The 13,915-nt window shown below is 41.1% G+C and overlaps 1 protein-coding gene across 1 annotated transcript in view; it reads left to right on the forward strand.

Moving 5' to 3' along the window:
* ais (aramis) overlaps positions 1-13,915 on the forward strand; it is a 111,372-nt gene that overhangs the window by 82,512 nt on the left and 14,945 nt on the right. Inside the window, exons 11-12 of the mRNA XM_068381690.1 lie at positions 6,035-6,384; positions 8,693-8,857. Of these exons, the coding sequence (XP_068237791.1) occupies positions 6,035-6,384; positions 8,693-8,857 (515 nt within the window). The remainder of the gene's footprint in view (positions 1-6,034; positions 6,385-8,692; positions 8,858-13,915) is intronic.

Consider the following 13,915-nt stretch of genomic DNA (forward strand, 5'->3'; position numbering starts at 1 on the left):
AATATCCTTTTAATCTACTCTTGAAACTTTTAATCTTATTTTGGGTTGTACGGGAGACTAAGAAGTCTTTCGCAATCTTTTTGATTTGGCGGGTGGTCAAAATGTTGTTTCTTGAGAGCGCCCAGATTAAGGGTATTGATGAGGTCCTGTTATAGGGGTGTTCGCCCTGGATATAACAGCTCCTGGGAGTTTTTCAGCATCCTGAGAGGATGGCTGGGCTTCGTGAGGAAAGCAGACTAATGAGGCAAAGTAATCATCAGAGTCAGCTTCCTTACCAGGTACCTATACTTAAGTTGGTTTTTTATGAAATAATTGTCAAAAAACTCTTGAGCATATACGCCTTTATTGTATTAATACTGGTCTCTACCCACCACCATGGGTGTGAATCAGCTATTATATATTCACCGGCTAAGTTTAATATTTAAAAATGATATTTTGATTATAAAATAAATTTTTGAATATACTTACCCGGTGAATATATAAATTAAAGGCCCTCCCTTCCTCCCTGATAGAGACCCAGCGGACTGAGAAGAACTGGAGAAATTGACAAGTATATGCGGCATCTGGCCGATAGTCGGCGCTGGTGGTCACACCCGCAACCTTCACGGCGATCGCTCGCGAGTTTTTGGAATCTGTCGAGCCGTCGGAGACGTCAGCTATTATATATTCACCGGGTAAGTATATTCAAAAATTTATTTTATAATCAAAATATCATTTTTATTGAAAGGGAAATTGTTACTGGTTTCTTTATTTCAATCTATGTTGCTTTTTAGTAATTTCATGGGTCTTTTTCTATATCAAGGAACAGTGACTGAATGACAGTATCTTCTATAATGTGTGATAGCTGATTTGTTTAACAATGGGTTTTTTATTTTTTACGAACATTATGTAAAGCATAAGAATATTATTAGTGTGTTCCTATACGCATTTCAAACCATTAACCTTTAACAGCTGTTAAACTTTTAGCATGGTAAACATTGTTTGTCACCAAGTGGTGGGTAAGCCCCACCCACCAGACTGGCAGAGCAACCCTCACTTTGACTTTGGCCGCAGCTGAGTACGGACGTACAGTAAACTACTGTGCCCGCTGACTTGGTGTTTTAGATGAATAATTATTTTCCCTTCTCTTTTTCATTGTGTATATGTTTAGTTTGCAGTGTCCGCCCCTAAGCCAGACATGCGGCTTTAGCCTGGGATAGAAGGCCGCAGGTATGTTTGCTACGTCAGTAAGCTGGAGGTGTACCCCCAAGTACTTTGTGGTTTTTAAGGGGTATGACTATTTGTGAGTGAGTGAGGAGTGTAGGAAGTTGCTCCTGTGTATAGGGCAGGCAACCTAAGAAAAAAGTTCATAGCCCTCATTCTTTCTGGTGCAAAGGCCGTTACCTTCTTAATGAGCTAGTCGGCCAACCAGGGAGTGAACTGGGTCTTCAAACGGAGAGCTGCAGTAGTAGGTTGCTTCTCCAACCATGTGGGATAGAAAGCTGCCCTTGCATTTCAGAACTTGTCAGTGCTGGATGTAACATCTCTGTTCCCGCAACAGGATGTCAAGGGGAAGTGTGAGAAATGGAGGAAGGTCAGCCATGACTCCCTCATCCAATAGGCAGTGATATATAGGGGCAAGGGTCCCTCTAAGCCTATAATTTCAAGGGCTTCTTTGTCTTCTTCCTCAAGACTTGCAGCGAAGAACCAGATGACCGTGCTGAAATCCAACCCACTCCAGCTCATTCTTTAAAGAAGGGTGGGGAGAATCCTTCCCTCTCTCAATCTCGCTCTGACTTAGCCAAGAAGGGAAGGAGGGGGAAGAAAAGGAAGAATGGGACACTGAGGAGGGCGTTCTACTCTTTAGGTGCAGCAAGTGGAGTAAAAACCTGTCCAGCTATAGGGTAACGTGTTGGTAACATGGAGCAGAAAAATGAGTGGTAGAGATCCTCTGGAGAGGATACTGTATCCCTTTCATTAACACTCTCTCTCCATTCACTCAAGTTCCAATGACGTATCAGACGTACCCTTCTGAATTGCTTATGTCTGGCATTCATGGAGGAAGTTTCGACAATGGTGGACAATAAGTCATCCGAGGCAGGCCTCCTAGCTTCTGTCAACTGTTCATGGGTGGAGAAGTCAACAGGAGGTTGGGGACCAGTGATCGACCTGTCTTCTTTGTCTTACAAACTTTTCAAGATGGAGACAGCAAGCACAGTTTGGGCCACCATCAGGAGAAGAGACTTCTTATTTTCAGTCGACCTGAAGCATGTATGTTTTCAGATACCCATCCATCGATCGTGCAGGAAATACCTCTGCTTCATCCTTAATGGAGTGGTGCTTCAATTCAGTCCTGTGCTTTGGACTATACACCTCTGGGCCCATTCCAAAGAGGTTCCTCTTCTGAGGTATCTTGACAATTGGCTAATCCTGACGTCTTCTGTAAGACAGTTGCTCGAGAATCGAGACAGACTCCTAGCCTTTTGCCGTGATCGAGAGATTGTTGTCAATTGGAAGAAGTTTTGTCTCAGCCCTAGAGAAGGATGGAATACCTGGGGATGTCAATAGATACGGCAGCAGTGACAGTCTTTCCGACAGATGATCGTATCAACAGACTGAGGGAGGTTACGCGACCCTTTCTTACAGTTTAATGTTTACTGCCACATCAGTGGCAACGTTTTCGAGGAAATATTTCATCGTTTAGTTACCTCATCTCTCACAGGTGTTTTAACCTGCAATCGCTACAGTGGTGCCTGAAGCATTTCTGGTCCACTGTCACCAATCCTGCCCACTCCTTGCTTCCAGAAATGGGTTTGAGGGAAGATTTAAAGTGGTGGTTGAACAATGTACACTTCACCTGGGGAATCTCTCTTTATTCCCTGCATCCAGAGATGTTAGTGTTCAGATGCATTGAAGGAGGGGTGGGGCACAAACCTGAGGGATGACATTGCTTCAGGACTCTGGTCTAAAGAATAAATGTTAGCCCTGCAAGCTTTTCAGAGTTTGATAGGGTACTCGGTAGCATTGATGAGCACCAGCATGACAGTAGTGGCCTATGTCAACAAACAGATAGGGATTAATTCACAGAACCTGTGCGAGTTGGCGTTAGACAATGCAGTGGAGCTGTCAGCAAGAAACTTTCCACTCAAGAGAAACGTATTAGCCAACACACTCACCTGCAGGACCAGGTAGTAGGGGCGAGTGGTCTCTTCTACTAGCCATAGCAAAGAAGCTTCTGGCCCTTTGGGGCTCCCAAATCACTGACTTATTTGCAACACAACTGAATTTGCAACACAACTGAACAAGAAGCTTTCAGTGTACTTTTCTTCAGTCCAGAACAGCCAGCAGTGACGGAGGATGTGTCCCAACATTCTTGGAGTAACTTTTTCCCCCCACCTTCTGATTCGGTGTTGGAGACCGCGAATGTCGAGATGACCCTGGTGACTTCTAAGTGGCTACAAACCGAATGGTTTGCCAATCTGCTATTGTTCTTCATCGAGGTACTGAGAGAACTACCCTGATGGCCCAACAACCTCTTGTCGGCCCCATCTGCAGATTCCGCATCTCTATGGTGTCCCTGTCACTTCACATGTAGCAGTTATCCAGCATCTCCTCCAAGAAAAGGGCTTTTGGCAAGGCTTTGCTCGGGAGATGTCTGGATATCTGTGCTGATCGTCTGCAATAGTTAACTAGGGTAAGTGAAATTTGCGATTGGTGTCATAGACAAGATATTTCTTCAGTCAGCCTCTCTGCAAGTAATTGCTGATTTCCTTGTCTTTCTTCATCAGAAGAAGCACCTCTCAGTTAAGAGCCAGGTACTCAGACTGAAGGGCTGAGTGTCATGGGTAGATACAATACTTTTAAAAGGATGCTATAAAAGACAAAAATATCTATTCCCAAAGTGTGAGCAGCGAGGCAAGACGAGATCCGACTACCGTATTGTTTGGTCAAACCTGTCATCACTTCACTGTCGTCAGCATTTTGGAAGTAAACCGAGCCTCGACGAGAGTGCCTGCCTGCTGCGATAAGGGGATTGTCCTGTTTTGACCAAAATGTCATAGTCTTAATTAGTGGAGTCAGCATATTTTAAGAAACTGAGCCTGAGGGATATCCATATTTATGAAATATGTCATCATGGAAGGACATGTGCTGCCCTCTCATTACGACTTAACACGTGGTCCAGATTGCATCAGAAATTTCTTCTAGAAGCTTCCATGGCGTGATCGAAGTAGGCGTTTTTGAGGAAGCCAATAGAGACAGAATTATTAAAAAGAATGCCTTCTATGGAAATGACCACTGCCCACTGTAATTAACTTTGCCCATACATGGGTATATAAACTTCAAGAAGAGATTGTCCAAGGGAGATAGGACAGGACATAAGACAAGAGAGGAACTATGTCTAAAGCAGATGAGATCCAAGTCCTAACGAGATAAGAAACAGAGAAGACCAGAAGTCTGATCGAGCCAGATTCTAACCTTCCCTTCAGACAACAAATGCCTATCCAAAATCCTGTTATGGCCGAGAAGAAGAGACAAATTGAAGCAGCCAGCCCTCCCTGCTAGTGATGAGAAAGTAGCCAACACTGCCTGCAGCCTGCCTTAGTTCAACAGTATCATCAAATTTTTGGAAGAAGACCTCTGATGTCCCTTTTTCACAAAGGGTCATCGTGCCAGTTTCATCTGAACTTTAGCCGCCCTTCTGCAACATTCTCAAGACTGAAGTCTCTGTACCAGTATCGTCTCAGCAGCTGCAGAAAGCTATTCCTTAAGTGTTTCTACCTTACTGACTGTTCGCCTTTTCTATTGATGTTTGATTGGTTTGATTTGTCAGTTAAATAAACAAATTAGTAACGTTGATTTTCTTCATGTAACTTTGTAAATAAACGTGTTGTGTTTTTTCACGAGTACTGTAGTTTTATATTTATTTCCCATATTTCAATGATGGTTATTGGAAGCATTTATTTTAATTATTAAAAGAACCTGTAATGATTTTAAGATCGTATTACTCAGACATTTCCACCTTGTAGGAACTTTAAATGCTTATGAGGTGCTTCGAACAATCTGGTCTTTCAAAGGAACTTTAACGTACTGAATGGGCTGTCACGAAGGTCTCAGAGCTCTCAAGAGAGCTCCATACAAACCTCTCAAGGAAGTGTTAGATTGTAAACTAACACTAAAGACTGTGTTCCTGCTTATCCCAACCTTTATGAAGAAGGTTCAAGATTTACTCAGCATTTTGTATGTCGATGGTCATACCGAGGGAAGGAAGGAAGTCTCTTTTTCATTTGTTCCGCAATATATGGTGAAAATTCAGAACCCAGTGATTCAGGATCCTATGTTTATTATACCTTCTCCACCCCCTCCCTTATAGAAGTAACTAGCGATTGAGACGATTCGCTGCTTTGTCCTGTGAGGACATTTAAACACTACCTCCAAAGAAGTCGGTGCTTCAAACTTGAGCAGCAGAAACTGTTCCTAAGCTCCATTAAGGTTAAGAGACCGATCTCTGAAAACTCCATCTCCTCCTGGCTTTGGGAAACCATCAGACGCTCCTACGCCATAGATGATGTGCCCAATACCTTTGGGAACGTACATTTCCCTGGATACTTTTCCCCTGGGACTAGGCCCTTGTTAAAATTTTAATAGCCATTTCAGGTTTGCCAATGTTATACTCTAATTACACCAGTGGTAAAGAATGTGTCAGTGCTCGCAGTTTAGAGGAAAGTTGTATAATTCAAATTACACAATAAATAAAAATAATTACAGTTTGTCGGATAGGAAAAATACAAATACAAATTATAAAATTTGTGATATTTTATGCAAAATTTATTATTTCAGACTGGTTTTATCTACTTTAAAAGAGAGGAAGAGTTGTGGTATCCTGAGAGAATTTTCTTGCCATGGGATACATTGAAACTGTCAACTCTGTCAACTAGTGATTTAACATTTTACAATCTCATATGATAGATTATTATCCTAAGTTATATCTAGCCTGGTAGCACTTATGTCCTTACTTTAAAATTGTTTTGTTAATTATAGCTTTTTAACATTTCAGGGTTACAGACCTCCAGTGCTAGTGTTTGTGCAGACTAAGGAAAGAGCAAAAGAATTATTCCGGGAACTCATATACGATAATATTATGGTCGACGCCATTCATTCTGATCGTACACAATTGCAGCGTGACAATGTAGTCCGAGCATTCAGGGAGCGTAAAATATGGGTTTTGATATGCACAGAGCTGATGGCTCGAGGTATAGACTTCAAGGGTGTTAACTTGGTCATTAATTATGACTTCCCACCATCCATCATCAGTTACATCCACAGAGTGGGCCGAACAGGTCGAGCACAGCACAAGGGAAGGGCTGTAACCTTTTGGACCTTAGAAGACCAACCTAACCTTCAGAGGTATGTTTTTCATTTAGTTATACTTCATTACAGCAGTTTTGTTACCTATATTTAACCTGTGTTTTGGAGGAAAAGATAGTACTGTACTGATACATTCTTGAGCTTATGCTGAATTTTTGTTTTGCAGGGAAGAGTTACATATATTTCCTCTCAGTCATTTGAGAAAGTTTCTCATGTTTTAAGAATGCAATTTCTTTAGGGCCTTTTTATGCTTGCGTTGAATATTTTCATGCCTGTTCAATCATTTGCATTTGATATTTTTATGCCTCTTCAGTCATTACTGTGGTTACTATCCCTATTCAAAACTCATCTCTCTTGCATATTCCAGGATGCATATTAGTATCCGTGTTCAAGTTCATTCATATTACCAGTTTTCAGAAGGTGTTCTTTTGTTTTGTTATGCTATTGTAGTATATTCTTAGGGTAGTACAGAAATGTGAGATTTAATCTCTTTTTCAGTTGTGTGTAATGAACATTTCTATCTAAAACTCTTGACCTTGCTGTCCTTGATTAGTATTTGAATTATTTGTTTACTGAATGTTACTTTGATTTATTCCTTATTTTTAGGATTAAGGGGCTGTGTAGTCTCTCCTGTGAAAGGCTAGAACAGTAATCCAATACATTGTAAATAACAAAGAAATATTGTATCCCCTGCTTTAGGGCCAGTTTATCAACGTGCAAAACATGGCCTTGGTGTTTGTCATTACCATGTCATCACTGCATAAATAAACAAACAATGCTACCTGCATGTCTTGCATCCAATTGCAATCTTTTTAGTCGTTCTGAGAGAACAACATATCGTTCCTGAAGTGAGAATTAAAGAATACGATTAAGTGAAGTAACAAAATCAGGTTTTTCTCTATTTGTAATAGTAGTGATAATACTGTATACTATGAATTTACTGATCCTTGAGTTTCTCGAGCGTTAAAGATTCAGTTAGCGGTTCGCTAGGCCTGTCCTAACCTATTGCTGAATATATTGTCAGCACCTCAGTCGTTTGGTCCATATCTCCTTATTCAACATACTGTACTCAGAACAGCCCTAAGAGAGTTTAATTCCTAGGGGTTCCCCCATCTGCCACCCGGGGGATGTGTCTGGTAGGAGTTTTCTCTCCCCCTACCCCTGCCGGCTTCTAGTAAATATGGATGGATTTTATTTGTCCATCCTTCCCAGTATTAAAATTTTACATTCCTTTCTAATTAAGTAACAAACTTAGATTCCTCATCCTATAGACTTTATCATGCATAACTAGTAAATGTTACAAACGCTTGGTTTTTAAATTACTAACATACAGTAATTAATTTTTTTGCCCTGGTTATTATGTTTAACAGGGGAAGTTTATATATAGATAGTGAAGATTATGAGAATAAATAGGAATATTAGTATAGTCTCACTGTATTATTATAATTATGGGTAGGCTAGCAGAGCTTAAAGTAGGCTTTCTCTAGTCGATTCTAGAATGGTTATCTATGGATACGGTTGTTAACTGTCAGTAGTTAATTGCTTTTATAGTATCAGATGATTCCTGACCTATTTGGTATTATGATTAACCAATTTGGTAGCTGTTCATACACTTAAAATACAAACTGTCGACTTTTAATAGGAGTTTGACTTCAACAAAGCTGGAACGGCTGTTAGATTTTAACAAGACAGATATAGTTGGTCACCAGGTGGCGGGGAAGCTCAGCCCATACATCAAGCTGCTGAAAATATGAGATACTTTTATCCTTGCGAGCTTACTAACAGAGTTTGATAGGGCACTCGATAGCGCTGACGAGTAACAACACAACCAACACGGAGGGAGGGACTGTTTCACAGGTCCTGTGCAATTTGAAGTGGCAGACAGACACATGGGTGTTCAACAATGTGATGGAGCTGTCAGCATGATACATTCCAGGCAAAAGGATTGTATTAGCCCACTCACTCAGCCACATCAGGCAGAATGGTCCCGTCTACCAGCCTTAGCAGAAAGCTTCTTGCCCTTTGGGATACCCACTGATCAACTTGTTCACTACCTTGTTATGAATTTTAACAGCCGAAGTTCCATGCAAGCTGAAAATAAACTCCTATTAAAGGACTGGGTTTTTTATAGTTGGAAAAATACAAATTACTTTTAAAATTTGAAATTTTTTTTGTTCTGCTTTCCCTATTAATTTCTTGATTCATTACTAAATTTGCAAATAATAATTTCAGGACAGCTAGATCTGCAAGAATGATATATTCAAAATATAATATCTTTCATTCACATTGGTCTATAGTTTTGTATAAGTTTTATCAAGCTTGGCTAATATTTTCATAAATATTTCAGTATTGCACAAGTAATCCATAACGCCAACCAAGAAGTGCCTGAGTGGATGCTGAATTTGAAGAAACTAACAAAAAGACAAAAGAAGCTACAATCACATAATATTCCTGAGAGAGGCCACGTTTCTGCATACGATGTATATAGAGAACAAAGCAGAATCCAGGAAAAGTAAGTTTTGATTACAATTGAATTCGTTGTACTGTACTGTAGTTCTTAGCTAACGAATCTTGATATAGTTTCTATTATCTGCCTGAGGAAATCTTAGTGACTGAAGGATGTGGGATTAAACATTGTGAAAAACCATGAACGAAGAAATTTATATGGAGCAGTAGTGACATCTCAAAGGAACTAAAGATGATAAAGCTAGATTGTTCCTACGTAATTACAAACCTTTGTCCTTTACGTAGGGAACAGTCTTCAGCGCGTCAGCTGGACAGCCGTTAAAATAGTTAATAAGTTAGTTAATGACAGGTGGGAGCAGGGCAAGGAGCACCTCCCCCTTACCTGTCAAGGTCTCTTCACTTAAGGTTTCTGCTGAATCAAGTATGGACGCATTGATGCACTCTCAAGTGAACTTTTAATTTTCTTTGCCTCAGGAAGTGATTTCTGCCTGTTAACTTAGTGATTGTGTGAAACAAGAAGCAGTGGGAAGATGGGCTTTACACCCAGTGTATTTGTTAAACTGGCTGTAAATCCACACACTCGTGTGTTCTTGTTTAGTGCATGATTGTTCCCAGTCATCCCTGTGTGCTGAGTGTAGGTCGTGGCCTACATGTGGTGGCAGACATATGCTTTGGAGTGAGGAAGAGAGCTTTGTTTCTTTCTTCCTCTTATTGGGTGCTTCTGGTTTTGGTGCCCCTGTGCTTGCTCCCCTGGCTTTTCCCAGGGAGTGTGCAGCAGGAGCAAAGAGCCTTCGGACGTACAGTACGTCAGCAGATTTCAGGTGTGGCGTGTGTTGTAGCCGCTCCTTGTCAGAGGTTAATTTGTGCTGCAACTGATGACAAGTGTGACCTAAGGGGGTTTTGGCCTCCTTAGGACTTTCAGGTAGGCTCCCAGTCCCAGTGTCTCATTGGTGACACCAATGGTGAATGATGTGTCAGTGTTCACAGTTGTGGAGGAAAGTTGTATAGTTCAGACTACACAATGAATAAAAATAATTCAATGATTTTTGGGTAAGATGGAGGGTAACATTTCTATTACACAACTGGTAAAAGGGCTGGGGCAAATCAACAAATTTCTCTTTCACATACCTTTCAATGCTGAGTAGGCCAATCAATTCATACCCATTTGTCATTATTTGTTGGAAGAATAGGAGTAAAGATAGGCAAATCTAAACATGAACATGAATCTTTCAGGAAACACCAATAATCATTCCAGAAATAATGAAATTTACCATAAAGTATCATGCAAATATGCATTGGTATATTTCAACAACAGCAAGAAATCCCTCCCATCACTGTTCTCAGAAGAAAATCAAAGGGATACATAACCAAAGGAATAAAACAAGATAATTTAGTGTAGGTTATGTTCTAACAGATAAGTTGATACTAGGCTAATAAGCTTTGCAGTCTACTAGCCTAACCTGATACTGAATATATGCAAATGAATAATTTATTCTTATATTAGTCTCGCATAAGAACTGTAATGGGTGAGCAAAATAAACAATTATTGTAACTTACCATCCCCCCCCAAGACCGTTAATAGTTGCACGTATATAAGCCTATCAAGCACGCACCTAGGCTAACCTATTTGGCGTCATTAGCATAAGCTATGGATCAATGTTAGGCATACAATGTGGTTTAGTTTTAACCTAACCAAAGATCAACCAATCAAAATATGAAATGGGATGCTCAGCAACTGTGATTGTACCGTATAGCCTAAATCAGACTACTATAACATAATGAATAAAATAAAGGAACTCTAGGACATATAGTCTAAGCCAGGTAGAAGTGGAAATTATCCTAAGATGACTACATGGGACAGGCCCATCACAACATACTAATCTACACCCTAGCATTAATAAAACCTATATACAAATAATTATGAGTATATTCACGGCTAAAAACCCTGCAAAAACCGGTGCCAGTAAACTGAGATGTTCTCTTAGGCACGACTACAAGACAATCACAAAATTGGCAGGATGTTTCCCAACCTTAAGACATTGTTTGTATGTTTAAGGAAATAATACAATGATGAAATAAATACTTGGCCCTAAGGTAGTAAACCCAGGGAACATTTCTAGATGGAAAAAAGATAATGATTAATAATATAAATGATAAAATAACTCATTTAAGGATAAATGTCTTCAATAACCAGTAATAATCTCGATACTACTGTAGTCAAATTCGAGTTGGAACAACAAACACAAGTATCAAATAAAACATATTTGTTTTCAAGAAAAGATGGATAATGTTAATTAAATGAGAAACATCTTTGAATTGATACAATTGTTACAGTTTTTACTAATGAAATACACATCTACATTCCAAATATTGTATTTAATACATTGGAAACCAAAGAAACAAATATAGAATAACAAAGACCTTTCATGTGACGTCATCAGACGCCTTATATCAGCAGAACTAATTCTGTTGAGTCAAAAACTCGACAAAGCAGTGGCTCCCCTCTGAAAGGGCCCAAAGGGTTGATGGCATGTGCCCCTGGTGACAGGGGGAGAGTTCCAATGCCTTTCCTTGACTGGCCACTCCTTTCCCCCTTGACAGTTGTGCCTGGGAGGTCTTTGGCTTCAGCTCCATATAAGTGTGACTTCCCTCCCGGTGATGCTGTTTCTCTATTATTATTATTATTATTATTATTATTATAATAGTGTTGTAGTTCCTGTTAGAGCAACCTCTCATTCTTTTAGGGAAGTCATTGTCTTGCTTTCTCAGACTTCGACTCCTCTACTTTGAGAGCCTTAGGGAGGGGGTTAAAGAAAAAAATGCAGGCATTCTTCATCCTCCTCTGACTCCTTTTCTTCAGCTTCCAACTTTGTCACTTCTTTTAAGCGAGCTGTGCTTCGGCAGCGCCAAAGCAGCCACAGGTGCACACCTCCTTGTTAGTGCATGCGCGCTCCCCATCTCGCTATGCTTTGACAGTGAGAGAACAGTCACAGGTTAGCATCACCTTGAATTTGCCCCCCATTTTGGCTCTGCACCAACATGTCACACTCATTGGCACACACCACTAACTCGGTAGTTCGTGATAGCAGTCCTGTTCGAAATTACTCTTTGGTGCACTCGCCATAAGAGCATTGAACTCTCTACCGAGCACAACAAAATGTCTATTCGTGCTCGCTTTGTTTAGGTATGCCCGGAAGGGATTGCAAGCACGCTCTCTCCCACAGTGCCTCAGGCTTCTACAGTGAACACTTGTAGAAAAAGCTGGAGTCTGGACACCAGTCATCAATCTTTCCACAGTGAACGAGTTTGTTCAGCAGACTGTTCAAGATGGAGACGGCAGAAGTGGTCAGACAGGCCATCAGACCAAATGACCTTATGTTAACACTGGACTTGAAGGATGCATACTTCCAGATCCCAATCCATCCATCATGAAGGAAGTGCCTAAGATTCATCCGGAACGAAACAATATACAGTACCGGTTCAAGTTGCTGTGCTTCAGCCTGTCTACAGCCCCCCCCCCCCTCCCCCCAGTTATTCAAAAGTATATTTTCCCTTGCATCAACTTAAGCTCATCAAAATAGCATTTGTCAATCACAAAACCTAGATGATTGGCTGATTCTAGCAGAATTGGTAGAGAACATTCTCCTTCACCACGACAGGCTTCTCGAGTTTTGCTTTGATCTGGGAATCGTCATGAAACACCAGAAGTATTCTCTACGTCCATCTCAGAAACTGGTATATCTTGGGATGCAGATAGACACCCAACTAGGCAAAGTCTTTCCACCCGAAAGCAGAGTGGAAAGACTAAAGCGGCCAGCTCGCCTCTTTCTAATGCAAGACTCGCTACCAGCACACTAGTGGCCTCGTCTGTTAGGATACGACCTTGGAGCATCTGTTCTCTCAGCAGTAGCCGAAGACCTTTTGGTCTCAGCACTACGACCCTCTGAACCTTCAGGTACCGATAGCGCCAGAGCTGAAGAGAGACCTGGGTTGATAGGTGCTAGACAGTAACCTCCTCAGGGGAATAGACCTAACTCCCTGGATTTGATGTTCTTCACAGATGCATCAAAATAAGGGTGGGGGTTCATCTGTTGCAGCACACAAGGAGATACCTTTTTCACAGCAATATGCCATCTAGCTTTAGAAATTGTAAGATGGACGGGAGACAACTCTGTAGCTTTTTGCAAGCAGTGGCAGAAAGGATGTTGGGAAATCTCCAGGGAGTCTTCTGCCGTCTATCAAGCGAAGTAGGCAATCTTTTGTGGTTGGTGTCATGGAAGAGGTAACACTCCTTTCGACGCCACTATCCCAGTGATAGTGGAGTTTTTGTTATACCTTCAGGAGGAAAACTGCTTAGTCCCAGCGGTAAAAGTTTTTTGCTCAGCCTTGACCTTGCCTTTAGACTGAAAGGAGTTAACATTTCTTTCGCAATGGAACCGTCCCTTCTCATACGGAGTTTTGAACGTACTTGCCCTCAGCCGGAAGTCAGACCACCTTGGAATGTAGATATTGTACTATGATCCCTTAAAGTAGCACCTTATTATGTGTTACATTAGTCATCAAATTGCGACTTGGCACTCAAAACGGTCTTCCTTCTCGCACTTTCCTCTGCAAAGAGAGTTGGCAAATTGCATGATCGTTCCTGAGTGCTTGTCAAGACTAAAAATCCAGCTGTAGCGAATCCTAGATTCGTACCCTTCCAGATTGAGAGTCTCTGTACTTTAACCAATACTCAGCTCAATTGTTATTATGCCCTGTAAGGGCTCTGAGGAATTATCTTAAACAAACCATGGGAGCTCGCCTGCACGTCAAACTGTTTGGGAGTACGGGCAGGGTCAAGATTAGTCACTAGTGATGCAGTCTATTCTTGGATTCAACAGGTCTTCAATCGGGCCTTGAATCCTGACCTTCCTTCTCATGGTCGTACATACAGAGCTCACTATATTAGGGGCATTAGCATTCAAAAAGAACTATTCTGGCACAGGTACTTCAGGAGAGTGTTTGGAAGCATCAGATAACCCTGGATACATCCATAGGTCCTATGGTGGCTGTACAACAACTGGTTTAAGATACCTCAACTTCCTTGCAGGACAAGTAGCAGTCG

The sequence above is a fragment of the Palaemon carinicauda genome, chromosome 10, assembly GCF_036898095.1.
Source record: "Palaemon carinicauda isolate YSFRI2023 chromosome 10, ASM3689809v2, whole genome shotgun sequence".
In the NCBI taxonomy this organism is placed as follows: domain Eukaryota; kingdom Metazoa; phylum Arthropoda; class Malacostraca; order Decapoda; family Palaemonidae; genus Palaemon; species Palaemon carinicauda.